At 41.2% G+C, this 14,394-nt stretch overlaps 1 protein-coding gene across 1 annotated transcript in view; it reads right to left on the minus strand.

Moving 5' to 3' along the window:
• Nucleotides 1–14,394, minus strand: part of Arfgef3 (ARFGEF family member 3) — a 153,685-nt gene that overhangs the window by 95,003 nt on the left and 44,288 nt on the right. The window contains exon 4 of the mRNA XM_076928042.1: nt 12,247–12,378. Coding sequence (XP_076784157.1) covers nt 12,247–12,378 — 132 coding nt within the window. The remainder of the gene's footprint in view (nt 1–12,246; nt 12,379–14,394) is intronic.

Genomic DNA, 14,394 nt, shown 5'->3' on the forward strand with positions numbered 1-14,394 from the left:
GTACAATTTATAAATCAAGCTAAGAAACTAAGTAAGTTAATGAGGACGTGAATACAGCCCTGGGAAGGGCAGTCACTCATCTCTCCTCCTCTGTGGAGGAAGTGAGAATGCCTAGAACATCTCAGAACCCTATTCTGGCTGTTCATTTCGGCATCTCATGTACACTGGCCTGAATTTTCACAATTAAAAATGTCATTGCAAAATTCTCTCTTTTAAGAAACACTTCCTATCTTCTTTTAATTTAAGTTGGCAACAATAAGAATCGAAAACTCAGTAATGTCCCTTAGGAGACAATGTATTTCCCACGTGGTCCATGCACAATGAAGCAGCTTCCATCTTTGAGAGACAGTGAAATGGTAAAATTGCCTTCTGAAAGAAGGAATCTCAAAAATCTCAGAGGACATTTCACTTTTTAAGCTTAATATGTACATGTGAAAGATAATTATTGTCTTAGTCAGGGTTTGTATTCCTGCACAAACACCATGATCAATAAGCAAGTTGGGGAGGAAAGGGTTTATTCAGCTTACACTTCCAAACTGTTGTTCATCACCAAAGGAAGTCAGGACAGAAACTCAGGTCAGGAAGCAGGAGCTGATGCAGAGACCATGGAGAGATGTTACTTGTGGGGCAGTGGGTGGTGAGAGGCAGCTGGGCGCCTGGTTGAACACAGGCCTGGAAACACAGACCCTAATGGGACAGAAGGCGTTTGGTGTTGCTCCTGGCTCCTGGTTCCTTTCACTCATCTTCAGCCCTCCACAGCCCCTCCCACAGAGAGATCTATGGCCATCAGACACATAGGAATAGTGCCTCAGGCTCTCCCACATGGAGATGAGGTATCTCCAAGCTCTCAGACCAAGCCAATAGGTGTTATCTGCTGCCAGACCCTAACCTACCCCAAAACTGTATATAAGGGTAGTAAAGGTGTACGAGAACCATCCCGTTGTCAAAGAGTTTCTGTCGTAAGAGCTGTTAACACTTGGGAAGAGATCTGCTCTTGAGAAGAACCTTTAGGACCCTCCCCTCCTCCTCAGCTAGCTGGCACCTCACCAGCCAAGCCCGAACTGTCTCAGCACAGAGGGACAGATGCAGCACTTGGGAGTGACTGGGCAGTGAAAGGGGAGACATGAGCAGAGGCAGCACTGGAGGCCATCTCCCCTCCCTGCTTGTACTCTGTTCCCTTGGCCCTGACCCCTGTACCAGGCTGGGCCAAAGATCATTATGCGATGCCCTCCAGAACAAGGACCTACAGTTACTTACTGACTTGCTTCCCCTGGCTTGCTCAGCTTGCTTTCTTATAGAAGCCAGGACTACCAGCCTAGGGATGGTACCACCCACAATGGGCCCTCCCCCCTTGATCACTAATTGAGAAAAATGCCTTACAGCTGGATCTCACGGAGGCATTTCTTCAATGGAGGCTTCTTTCTCTGTGATAATACTCCAGCTTGTGTCAAGTTGGCACACAAAACCAGCCAGAAGAATTATCTTTACCTATGTTTATCATGTTTGCTCAGTCTCAGCACTGTGAGTAATGTGGACTGGAATAATTCTTTGGGGGAAGGATCCTGTGCATTGTGGGTAATTCACAGCATCCTAGGTATCTATCCAGTAGATGACAGTGGCACCTCCTTCCTCACCAACTGTAATCATCAAAATACCTCCCAGACATGTACAAATGTTTCGTTAGAGACAAAGCTGCCCCCGTGAGAACCACATTCACATCTTGTGAATGTGAATAATCCACTTGAAACATCTACTAGAGAGATAGTTGGGACTAGCCTACCAGTTCAGATCCTGAACTGCAGACAGAAATGGGTGGTTGAGCTATAATCCCAATCATGCCATTTCATCTCATGATATAAAAATTCACTAGTCTTAACCTGATGTGGCAGGCAATTAGACATTCCCTTCCTAGATCAACTTGCCATGGTTCTAAGAAATGGCTATTCTGAGACATTTAGAATTGTTTATAGTCAACACAGATTTGGGTAGAGTGCTTCGATACCCAGCTTGCAATTTATTTCAGACTACTTATTAGTTTGTGGTTATGCTGCAGGTTTATATATGGCCTTCATTTGTTGTAGTTGTAATAAGTTATTGATATTTGTTACATAGGCCCTGATTAGCAAATTTTAGGAATACTATGCTAGCGATGTTTCTGGAAAGTACTTAAATATTGATTATGATAAGGTTACTGATTCGCTTCAGCAACTAAACAAATTGCTTCTATTCCTATTACCCCCTTCTAAATTTCTCATAACTATGACTTCTAACTAGTAGTCTTACAAAGCCATCTTTAGACACTACATTTCTTTATGTTTTAACTCTTAATTTTACTTCCTAACCATCAGAGATGAATATAGCTGTCTCTTAGTATTCAAGAGATATCAATTCTTGGTCACTGGAGGAATGTCAGAGCCTCACACAGAAGTCAACGCCTATGACTTCTCAAATTGTTTATATAAAGTGGTACAGTATTTACATATAATCGATCTACACCTTCAGAAATTTCAGATCATCTCTAGATGACATGTAATGTCTGATTTGACATAAATGATATATAACTAATTGTTACACTTTATTGTTTAGGAAATAAGGACAAGAGTGCAGTCATATTTGCCTCTATACTCCGACTTGGATTTCCAACCTCATTGGTTGAACCACAAAGGTTGAATTATGGTCATTGTGTGCCTATTGATCTTTTTCCTACTATATCACAAGCCTTTGAATGCTTTGCTTTCAACTCTACATAGTTGATACATGTTGGTAAAAAAATTACTTTTTGAGTGCTATATTATGGTCACGTATGGCCTATGACAGCCATTAATCCAGTCTAATGCAAAACTGTAAGCTTACTTAAAATTTTATAACGGTTTGGGGATTCTTCTTCTTTCTCCTTCCTCCTCTTCCTCCTCTTCCTCCTCCTCTTCTTCTTCCTCCTCCTCTTTCTCCTTCCCCTCCTCCCTCACCTCCTCATCCTCTTCCTCCTCCTCTTCTTCTTCCTCTTCCTCCTCCTTCTGCCCCCCCTCCTTATTATTATTTTATAACTCAGTTATGTGGCTCTTGAACATGAAGTTTATAGATGTTAACTTTGTGTTGCAAAGGCTATTCATGTGTGAGAGGCTAAACAGGATTCAAAAATCAAATGTTTCCCAAAGGTTCAAATATTCAAGGCTTAGTCACCCATTGGGCTTTAGTGAAACTTTTAGGAGGTGGAGAGGAATGGAGGACTTTAGGTCACTGGAGGAATGCCTGTAAAGGAGACCTTACCCCATTCCCCTCCCCCTTGTCACACTCTCTGTCTCCGTCTCCCTCTCTGTCTCTGTCTCCATCTCTGTTTCTGTCTCTCTCTCTGTCTCTCTCTGTCTCTGTCTCTTTCTCTCTGTCTCTCTCTCTGACACCATGAGGTATTCAGCTTTGTTCTCCCACGTGTTGCCCACTATGATGTTCTGCTCTGCAAGAGGCTAAAAAGAACCAGAACTAGACAACCATAGTCCTGAGAAAGCTGACTTTCTCAGATAGTTTGTCACTGAAAAAAAAAGCTGACTGATACAGTGAGAAAACCAGTGCACCAAAGGGGTAAAACACTAAGTCTATCATTAGTTTTTACTTACTAACTAGTGAAATTTCCATCCATGCTTGAATCAGAATTTAGGAATCACTAGTTGGAGAGATTTTCAGTGTAATTTTCCCTGGACAGGCTATTGTAGGCCTCTAGCTAACCTCATGCACAACTGAATGCATCTTCATCCCTTCCCTCTGAGAAAAGTACAACAAAACAGACCAAGAGGCACCAGAGGGAATATCTCTGGGGGAAAACAAGCCAGATAAGATTTTCATGTGATAAGTGTCTTGGCAGGCTTCTAGTTGCCTCCAGTTGACCTTCTTTGTCAAGAATAGAATTCAGGTGTATGGCTATTCAGAGTGAAGATTACATTTTCAAGCCTACCGCCTGTTGGCCTGTGAACAAGTTCTAATCCAGCTGATGCAAGCAGAAATGCTTTCTTTTTCCTTCTCTTTCACTACTTCTTAACTATGGCACTGGATGGCTAGGGGTAGGGAACCATTGTGGAGAATGAAATGAGGGTTTCTAACAGATGGTATCCAACCAATACTGGCCCAAATTTATGGGAAAGTAAAATTCTTCCTTGTTTTAGCAAGAAGAGAACCTTGGTCTTTTGGTCTTCTTTTGCTTCACTTTGGGTATGGTTGTCCTGCTTATCGGGCTCTGGCTCATGCCTTTTAGATAATTTCCCCTCTAAAACCTACTTCTTCAGAAGACCCTCCATTCATGTCCTTTATACCTGCCCTCCCTTGGGCCCTTTTATAAATATTTTTCTAGTTTTTGAACTATGTTGTCATTGGGTTTATTATGGTTTTTACATAATAAATTAAAATATATGGTTATTATATTTTATTGATTTCTGCCTTGATATTTAACCCCCAGAGACTATATTTTCACATGGCTCTGTTTTCGTCTTCTTCATGCCACAGGTTCATCTGCGTCCACCATTGTGTCTGGTGCACACTCATGTGCATAAACACACATACACGCACACACACAAAGAAACAATATTCATTGAATAAGAGCTTGGAATCATTCAAGGGTTTTACCACTCTCCTAGGAACTCAGAATTCTAGAACACTTACAGTAAACATTGAGTGCTTACATCTGTGCTTCACTTCTGATCATAGTGGGAGAGTTTTAAAACATTAGAGTGGTTCTCACGTATGTTCAAATGGCACAGCACCTAGACATGGTGATACTTATGAAAAGAAATTAGTAGATAATACGGAAAGCTCATCTCACAAAGAATGAATAAACTATTTAAAGAAAAAATTTACAGTTGTGGACATTTGCATGTCTGTTTCTTCTTTGGAATCATCTGCCTAAGGCAGTTATTATATCCAAAGGGTAAAAGAGAAAGAAGGGAAATATAATTAGTATTGTACAAATGTGTGTGCCAGGTAGAAAAACCTTATCCATTAAAAAAAAAAAAAAAAAAAAGATGGTTTCCTGAGCAATGTACACAAACACTTGCACACACACATATGCACACGTACACATGAAAAACTATTATGATAGAATGTGTGTCTAGTGTGTACAAAGCTCTGTTTCACCTTCAGCTCTGAAAAAAAGGAAAATAAAAAGCAAAAATGGTCTTTATGTGTAGTCTTTTTTTTTTCTTCTTTTCACTCCACTGACTGACTGTAGTGCTGGTGCACATTCAAAAACATACTGTACCTGCTTTCTAACAACAGCGGTCCAAGTGCACAATCCAAGGCTCAGACCTGCCAGCCAAACTGCAGAGATTCCATGTCCAGGACTCTTTTCTTACTGAGCTGGATGAGTCAGGCTAGCTTTTGCATTACAAAAACACTTGATAGTAGATGCTATTCCCTTCTGCTTTCACCATCTTCATCAAACACACATACCCAACGACATTAGTAGCTTTTTTCCCCCAATGGCTCCATGCCACTGGAAAAAACCCCATGTTTATAAAAACTGCATGACATTTTATTGTGCTATTGTCAGAAGTTGTACATGACACCTGTTAGATGGTGTTAGACATCCATTCGAAGCTTAGAACAGACCACTCCAGATCAAACAGTTCCAAGGGGGAGGGGTTACTCAGGAGATAGGGCAAAAGTCGGGGGAAGAAGATGGAAGAAGAGAGAAAGAAGAGAGAGGGAGAAGTGGAGAGGAGCTAGAGGCAAGAGATCAAGACAGCAAAAGATAAAGAGAGAGAGGAGGGGGCAAGCCGCCCCTTTTATAGTGGGCCAGGCCTACCTGGATGTTGCCAGGTAATTGTGGTGGGGAGGAGCATACACCCGGCTGTTGCCAGGTAACTGTGGAGGTGGAGTTTAGACAGAATACTAACAACACCTTTCTGTGGTAATGTTAGAGCTTGATTAACAAGATTACAAAATCCAGTTTGAATCTCATAGAGTGATCGAGGGCAGATTATTACTCCAGGGGGATACTATAAACACAAGAGTCTCAGCAGCTCCTAGCGTTTCCCCTTTGTAACTGGTATCTTAAAGTTTCTCTTCAACCATCTATACAATGGGAACAGTAATGTCTACCACCTGCAGATCTGTTAGGGCAGACTTAGCAGACAAGGGAATCCACTGTTTAAAAGAACAGATTTCCCCTCAGGCTGAATTACAGTTCACTACTGCCTCTGTTATCTTACTAGCTGTTTGACCTTGGTGAGTTAAAGTACTTGCCAAGTGTCTGACTCATAATACATTTTAAATAAGCAACCCCTGTCATTTCTCCTTTGAAAATTATAATTATCCACCAGCATGTATCTTTATTATCTACAGATGCACATAAAGTCACACATCCAATAATAGAACTCTCAGATGGCTTTTGAGGGTCACATGTCCTATCTTTTCTTATCACAAAAGCCTGCACTCCCTAGATAAGATGTTCATGTCCTTCTCTTTGGCTTCAGAGGCAGAAGACCAGCTGTAATTCTTTCCAGTCTTTGAAGGTTAAGCCAGCTGTATCAGTTAATAACCTCACTAAAGGTTATCCATTACAAAGAAGGGAAGTCCTAACTACTCCAGTCAGAGATAGCATTAGTTATTTCCAATGGCTCCTTTACAATCTGTATGGCATTTACAGAAATGGCACATAGCAAGGGAAAATGTTACCAAAGCAGACATGCATTTAACCTAAATGTTACATAGTCTCTTGCCATATGAATCCATTCTATAGGTAATCTATCTTTAGAGAAACCATCTTTTCTGATTCTTTATAGTCCTGATAGTTTGTTTAAGTTATCAAATATTAAATTGAATTCCATGGCCATTTCAATAAATCAAAATTGCTTTCTCTCTACCTTCTGCTAAACAGTAAAACTGTGTGGAACAGCTCTCATACTAAGTGATTTAACGTTCCTATTAAATTCGTTAGAACTATGCATCATTAATTTGTTTTAACCTTTGACTGAAAGTCTATAATCCTTCTAAATGAAATGAGATGCTTTCACTATCAGCTAATTTCTGCTTGCTCTTTTGAAAATCTTTAAAAGACAAACTATAATATTCTTCTTCCCAGGAATTTAAATATTCTGGTTACACATTCTTAGGAGTGTGATCTGGTTCAGTTTTTCATGCTTTTAAATACTAATAGCAAGTATGTAAATAAAATCCATGATAGAAATTAAAAAAAAAAAAAAAGTATCTCAGGAAGTTAGCAGGCTGCTGCCCCCACCCTCTGTCTCATTTAAATGAGAAAAGTAAATCCTTAGGATTGAAGATGCCATACAAAATAGTGGAGCTATCAAGGATTCCTCAAGACCCATTAAGGGAAAGAAAGCTACTTGTTCCTGAACAAAAGAATGGAATCTGAGTTCCACCTCTGGCCCTGGGTACAGACATGCCATTCTGTTTTCCCCCCAATTACTAGTTCTCTCTGAAGAATTAACCTGAGTATGCCTGTCACTCTCCTGCCCAAAAGACTGCCCAGAGGAAGCGTGATTCACTGGAAGCTGCCCTAAGAGATAGCAGGAATAATTATGCCCTTAATGAGATGCTATCCTTATCCTCCACTTATCCTCTGCAGAAGCCCCACTCAGTGCAACTCCTGACAGGGCCACCTTCAGCACTGCTGAGCCTGACCATTTTTCAGAGTTCTACCTCAAAAAACTGCAGCTTTTCTTCTTCTTGTTTTCTTTTGGATATTTGCCAAAAGCCTGTCTGCTTTCCCTGAGACTCTTTGCTTTCTAATTCTTTCTCTGAAGCTTCCTCCCCTTTGGCCGTACAGTGGGTGGTCAAACTCCACCACTGAACATGCTGGCTTTCTTGAACCCTAACTCTAAAAGCCATGGCCTCCCATCTGCCCTTTCCTCTACACCTCCCTCCTCCCCACAGCTGCTGAGATCACAGCTCCCTCCCCTTGTTTTCATTTTAAAGTCTAATGACACTATACCAGGGCTTCTTTCTGAGTCTACTTCTAAATTCTTTTACTAATGAGACTCAGAACTCAGAAGGAAACCCACATTCTGTGGGTTATCAGTAGGGTGTTTTGTAGAAATCTACTATGAACAGACGTAATAAAAAAAGTATCTCTCTTGAGCAGTGAGTCTAGACAAACATTTGAAAATGTTTATCATGTTTCATCTTAAAAGATTTTTTCAGGACCAGGCATGGTGGTAAATACCTGTAATCCGAGCACTTGGGACAATGAATCAGGAAGAAAGTCATCTGAGTTTGAGGCAAGCCTGGGCTACACACTGAATTCCATGTCAGCCAAGGTTAGAGTGGGATCCTACCTCAAGATAAAGCAAATCTTTACCTATAAAACATTCACACAAATATCTTACTTAAATAATTTCTAATGAAAATGAGCTACATAGAAAAATAAAAACTAAATTAACACATCCTTCCAATGTAATGGGGATCTAGTCTTTCCTCCTAAAGCCCAACTAATTCTATTTTCTACTCAGTGTAATTTATAGGAGAATAGGTGAGTGAATATATTTTGAAGCAGTAGCAATATTAGCAAACTCAGGAGTTATTTATGAGTTGTTTGATTGGGTCATTATAAGATGAAGAGGATAGATTTCTGAAAATACACAGTTACTTTGAAATAGCCTGTGCACACACAGTGGAGATAAAAATATTATTCTAATCTCATATAATATTTCAGAGGCAGGAGACCTTCAGACTATACCTGAAAATCCCAAACACAAGGTGGAACTTGTAGCCTTGTCTCTAAAAGAGTGGCACAGATGTGGTCTGAAAAGACTGAACTTGCCATCAAAGTATGATGAACTGAATTCATATCCCCAGCATCCATGTAAAAAGCCTGGGTATGGGCATCATGCATCTGTAATCTCAGTTCAAGTTCCAAGAGGTTCCCTGGAACTCACTGGCCTGAAAATCTAGCCAAACTGGCAAGCTCCAAGTTCAGTGAGAGACCTTGTCTCAAAACACAAGGTGGAAACAAGGAAGACACCTGATGTCAGTCTCTGGCTTCCACATGTATATGCATGCATACACACATACATACAAAGAATGGCACAGAAGGAATGAAGAAGTAAAATATGCAGGGCTGGTTATGACCTGGTTTAACTTAGTAGATAGTGCATAGCTGCCAAAGTACATAGAAGGATAAGGCAAAACTGGCATCCTGAAGAAGGAAGAAAGTTAAACATAAACTAGACCATAAAAATCAACCATCAGGTTCTCACTGCTGCTTCTAAGACTCACTTGGGATAACAGAAAAAAGTGCCTATTCCTAGACCTCCCACAGAGGTATCTATCCAGAAGGAAGCAGTGGCAGCATCAGGAACACAGAGAACCTGCTTTGTGGCAGGTAGTGTGTCAAGTTTTTATAAACATTGCCTTGTTGCCTCCTTAGAATAATTTTATTGGGTTGGTACCAGTATTAAAGAAGAGAAAGTCTCTGAGTTCAAGGGAGGCTTGTTCTACAGATCAAGTCCCAGGACAGCCCATGCAACACAGAGAAACTCTGTAGCCCAGAAATAAACAAACAAACAAAACCACAGAACAAAGAGTCAAGACAAAGAACAGTAGAGAGCTTTGTCTCGTGATATTCTGATATGAATAGAAGAAGGAGGGTCAAGCCAGGGAAGGGTACATCAGAGTCTGAGTTTTTGATTAGTACCTAAACTACCCACCAACATAGTTAGGTCAAGCCAAGGACAGTACTGAACTCACTCTCTTCTATTGGAGAAGTTGAAACCTAAAAACTGAAATGCTTTGTCTAAGACAAATCCTAACAGTGCATGCTTAGGAAAAAACCCAACCACTACTCGATACCAACTGCTCTCAAATATTACTCTACAAATGTTCCCTTAGGCAGAAAAAGAGCAGACTGTATCAAAAGCCATTTGTTAGTTTATGCTGTGCTTCTGTGGGCACAGTGTTATTCTTGGGCAAATTCCACCTTTTCCTACCCAACATTTAGTTACAGCTCATGACACCAACCATTATGAGGGATTCTTGATTTTGGTACTTTTTTTCAGAGTTAAGAATGGAAAGGAGAGATACCATTTATTTTAGTTAGGGTTTCATTGCTATTAAGAGACACCATGACCAAGGCAACTCATATTGGGACAACATTTATTTGGGGTTGGTTTAGGTTCAGAGTCTCAGTCCATTATCATCATGGCAGGAAGCATGGCAGCATTTAGACAGGCATGGCGCTGGAGTTGCTGGGAGTTCTATATCTTGTTCCAAAGGTAGACTGGCTTCCAGGCAGCTAAAAGGAAGATCTCATTGCCCACCCCCACAGTGATACACTTCCTCCAACAAAGCCACACCCACTCCAACAAGGCCACACCCACTCCAACAAGGCCACACCCACTCCAACAAGGCCATACCTTCTAATAGTACCACTCCTTGAACCAAACATATTCAAACCATCACACCATCCCTAAAGGGAGGTGGTGAGGGACAAAAGGAGATATGAGTGATATAATGTATATGTGTGTGGGTGCATGTGGGACTGTGATAAGATGACTTGGGTTTTGGTAGAAGCGCTGGCTGGAAGTAGCCCGGAGACCTAACAGGTATCCGTTGCCTGTGAGGGATGGACATCTATTCTGCTGCGCTCCCAGAATCCAGGCTCCAGACACATGGCAAAGATCTCCATTAACCTACACCATTCAGTCACATAGGACAATGCAGGCCCTCCCAAAGAGAACAGGTAGAGGGCGTGACTACAGGCCTCAGCCCTCAAGAAATTTTCATATTAATGAGTTACCTAAAGGTCAGAGGGCGTAGCCAATTATGTATTCCTTTTCCCAGACCCTCCTTCCTTCTCCCTCCCTATTTAAGTCAGGCTCACCCTGACTTAAGTGGGGGTGCATCCTGACCATCTATCATCCCCCGGACTTCCTCATGTCATTGGGGCCTGTTGTCACGGAAAGCTTCTCTGTGTTCCCCCACACACACAAACCCCCTGCAGGGGCCCTCATCTTTAAACAAACAGCCTTTCAGCCAAGCAAGTATAACAAGCGAGCACTTCCCGTGGGGCACAGTTAGGGTCTCAGTGCGCAGGCCGGCCAATGGCTTCTCACAGCTTAGTGCTTGCACACCCACAGTCTCTGTCTGTGCCACCCCCACCCCCACCTCAGCAGCTCTTGGAAGCCCCAAATGGAGACACTGACCTCCGGGTCCACTCGAGAGCCCTGACCATCTGCAGAACTCCTAAGTTCACTCTCTGCCCAGGGGTACCCTGGCCCATCTGCAGAACTCCTAAGTTCACTCTCTGCCCAGGGGTACCCTGGCGGCTTCTCATAGCCCAGCGCCCACCCAGCGCCACACGGAAGGTGACTAGTCGAACTTCCCACGTGCTTCTACTTCTCTACAGAGGACTGCCTCCCTGAGGCGCCCACCCCCGGCAGAAGACATGTGGGAGCTAAAACGCAACAGAGAACTCAGTCTGTGTGCACCTGCGCATGGGCCATCAGTTTTTCCCCCACAGGTGCATTTAATGGCGTGTATGTGGTGTATGTGTGTGTTGCACACAACTGCACATGTGTCAGAGGCAGGGGCATGAGTGTACTCTGCTGTACATATGCATGTAGAGGTCAGAAGTTAAACTCTATTTCTTTACACCTTATTTTTGGAACAGGATCTGTTACTGAACCAGAAACTCATCGTTTTGGCTAGGACTGACTGTCCAGGAAGCCCATGGGATTCACCTGTCTCTTTCTTACCACGGGTGTTTGAGTTATAGATGAATGCCACTTTACTTGTCTTTCATGTGGGTGTTAAGAGATCCAAATTTCAGTCCTAATGCTTGCCCAGGCAAGCACTTTCCCTGTTGAGCTACCTCCTCACATCTGGTTGATACTGAAAAATGAAATAAACCATAATTCTGATATGCTTCTGAAGGGTGGCCTTCCTTTTGCCAAGTTAGACATGATAAATCTCAGCCTGTGTAAAACATGCTTAGGTCTTTGCTCTGGTGTAGTGTACACAGGTAGGCACAATACCCAGAATGACCAGGTTGATCCCGAGCTGAAACTACAAACACTTGGTATACTAGAGGCCTTACTTGTTGAAACTTTACCTTTTCACTTTTAAACAATCAAGATTGATTTTAGAAGACTACAGCAAGGATAATAAACACCTTTCCAGATAAGATGACTATACCAAACTGTGTAGTCACAATAAAGAGGCAGTTTTGAGAGAGTAAGTGCTGGCATGGGTCACAATGTGCTCCTTTCCCGTGATGCACAATTGTTCCCATGTCAAACTAACCTTCATTACTTCCACCTGCAGGTCCTCATTGAGTGAAGGTGTCACTTTCACGGCATTCAGGATCTGATTGAGCAGCTGCTTCTCATCAGAGTCTGTCTCCATGGATACAAATCTCTCTTCTGACAGGAGCTTCTGTGAAGCAGCACAAAGCAGTGATTGCAGCCTTTTTTTTTTTTTTTTTTTTTTTTTTTTTTTAATTGTATCTTATTATGTCTGATGCTCTTTTTTCTTACTGTGGAGTATCAAGCTGGAGGTCATCAGGCAAGAACCCATGCTATGTACCATTAAAAGAAAACGTGCATAAAACTTCAGAAAATGGGTTTTGAAAAAAAGTATCTCTCAAATACTAGGTAATTCACTTTATATTTCAGCCAGTAAAATGCTATGTGCTGGCCATCTAGATTATTTAGGTAGTGGGAATAACAACTGTGTGTGCTAAGAGGAATCCAACCTCACAAAACAGTCATTCACAGGCATACCCTTTCTGAATGTAAGTTTTGTTATTATAAAGGGAAAAGGTCTTGAGCGTGTAAGTTCATTGTTTTCAGATATGTATGTTTCCAGAAATTATTCTTGAATTTAAAACCCTTAATATATATTCCATTAGAAGACAAAGGCAGTCACTTGCATGAGGACATCAGGGGAATTTGTGAATTAGCCTTTTGCTACTCAGGACAATGCTTATTTTTCTAAAAATTCTATGCTTATGAGTCCACAACTCCACTCTCTCATGTTTCTCAAGAGCTATATAGATGAAGCATCCAAACGACATAAAGAATGTGCCCTGGGAATGAGCAAAAAGCTTTTGGAATGATCTGACACTGGAGATTGATGCACAGCTTCATTCTCAAGACAGAACTTAGCAGGCAATCAGGGTACATTCTATGTTGTCTCACTCTGAAACCCCCATTTCTCATTCACAAGGGTTGCAATTAAGTTGTTCTCCCCAATTCTGAACTGGTGTAATAGGTCATTTTTCCCACTGAGACTCAGCATTGGATTTTATACTTGTTTATTCTTGGTCTAATTTGTTCTTTTCCATGGTAACTTAGGTGCAGCGGGAATCTGTTTAAAACCCTATACTATCCCTCAGAGAAGTCCATCGTTGGAAATTTCTATAGAAGATATCTTACAGTGAGAAGGGCTTGGAAGTGCTGTATCTGTGCCTGAAGTTATCAGCCATAGGGACCAAGGGACAGACTCAAAAAAAGGAAGACAAGCCATTAACCACTAACATGAATAAACAAGCCCTGGAAAAAGCCCTGAAACTGCAACTTTGGAAAAGCTTGAAAAGTTGGAAAGGAAAAAAAAGTGGGAAATATAAATGACACTAGAGAAAATGGAAAAATGCAACAGGTCAAAGCAAACACTTATTTATTTCTACAGATGGCCTAATTCTAGAAACCAAAGGCCACTGAAGAACATTAATGAAGATGCTTTGAAATTTCCTATGCTTTTGTATGTTAAAATACAGTTTATCTACTTCCAATCTACCGAGGCTAATGGGACCTGATGTCTGACTCTTGAATATGGCTCTATTCTTAGGAAGGGCTCTTTGACCCTAAAAACCTTGAGAATTGCCCGCAAGGACCAATGCCGCTGTAGGCTTGAACTTCACTGTGTTTTAGAGACCAAACGCCTTATAAAATCAGTGTGTTTATATGGCCATCACTTCTTGGGCTTGGGATTACAGCCATCTTGTTTGGTTTAAAACACAAACTCTCAAGTAGTTTGACTTTTAGGATCAGGATTTTTTTCCCATTTTGTTCTAGAAACAAAATATGTTAATCTGTTCACCAACCTAATTATAGAATAAAAAAGCAAAATAAGTCGGATTCAGAAAGACAAATATGATGTTTCTCTCTTTTTTTCTGGAAACTGTATTTTACAGAGATACATAAAATTACATGTGTGTCTGTATATGTGATATATATATATATATATATATATATATATATATATATATGGAAAATGTCTAGAGGAAGAATGGAAACAGACTCAGGACAAGGAAACAGAGAGGCTGGCATGGGGGAGAAGGAAGAAGAGAGTAGGGTGAATACAATCAAAGTATATGATATACTTGTATGAAATAGCTTTCTGAAACTTTATTACCAAGCATGGGGAATATACTCCAATTATAATACCATG

The sequence above is a fragment of the Arvicanthis niloticus genome, chromosome 30 (genome assembly GCF_011762505.2).
Source record: "Arvicanthis niloticus isolate mArvNil1 chromosome 30, mArvNil1.pat.X, whole genome shotgun sequence".
Classification (NCBI taxonomy): Eukaryota; Metazoa; Chordata; class Mammalia; order Rodentia; family Muridae; genus Arvicanthis; species Arvicanthis niloticus.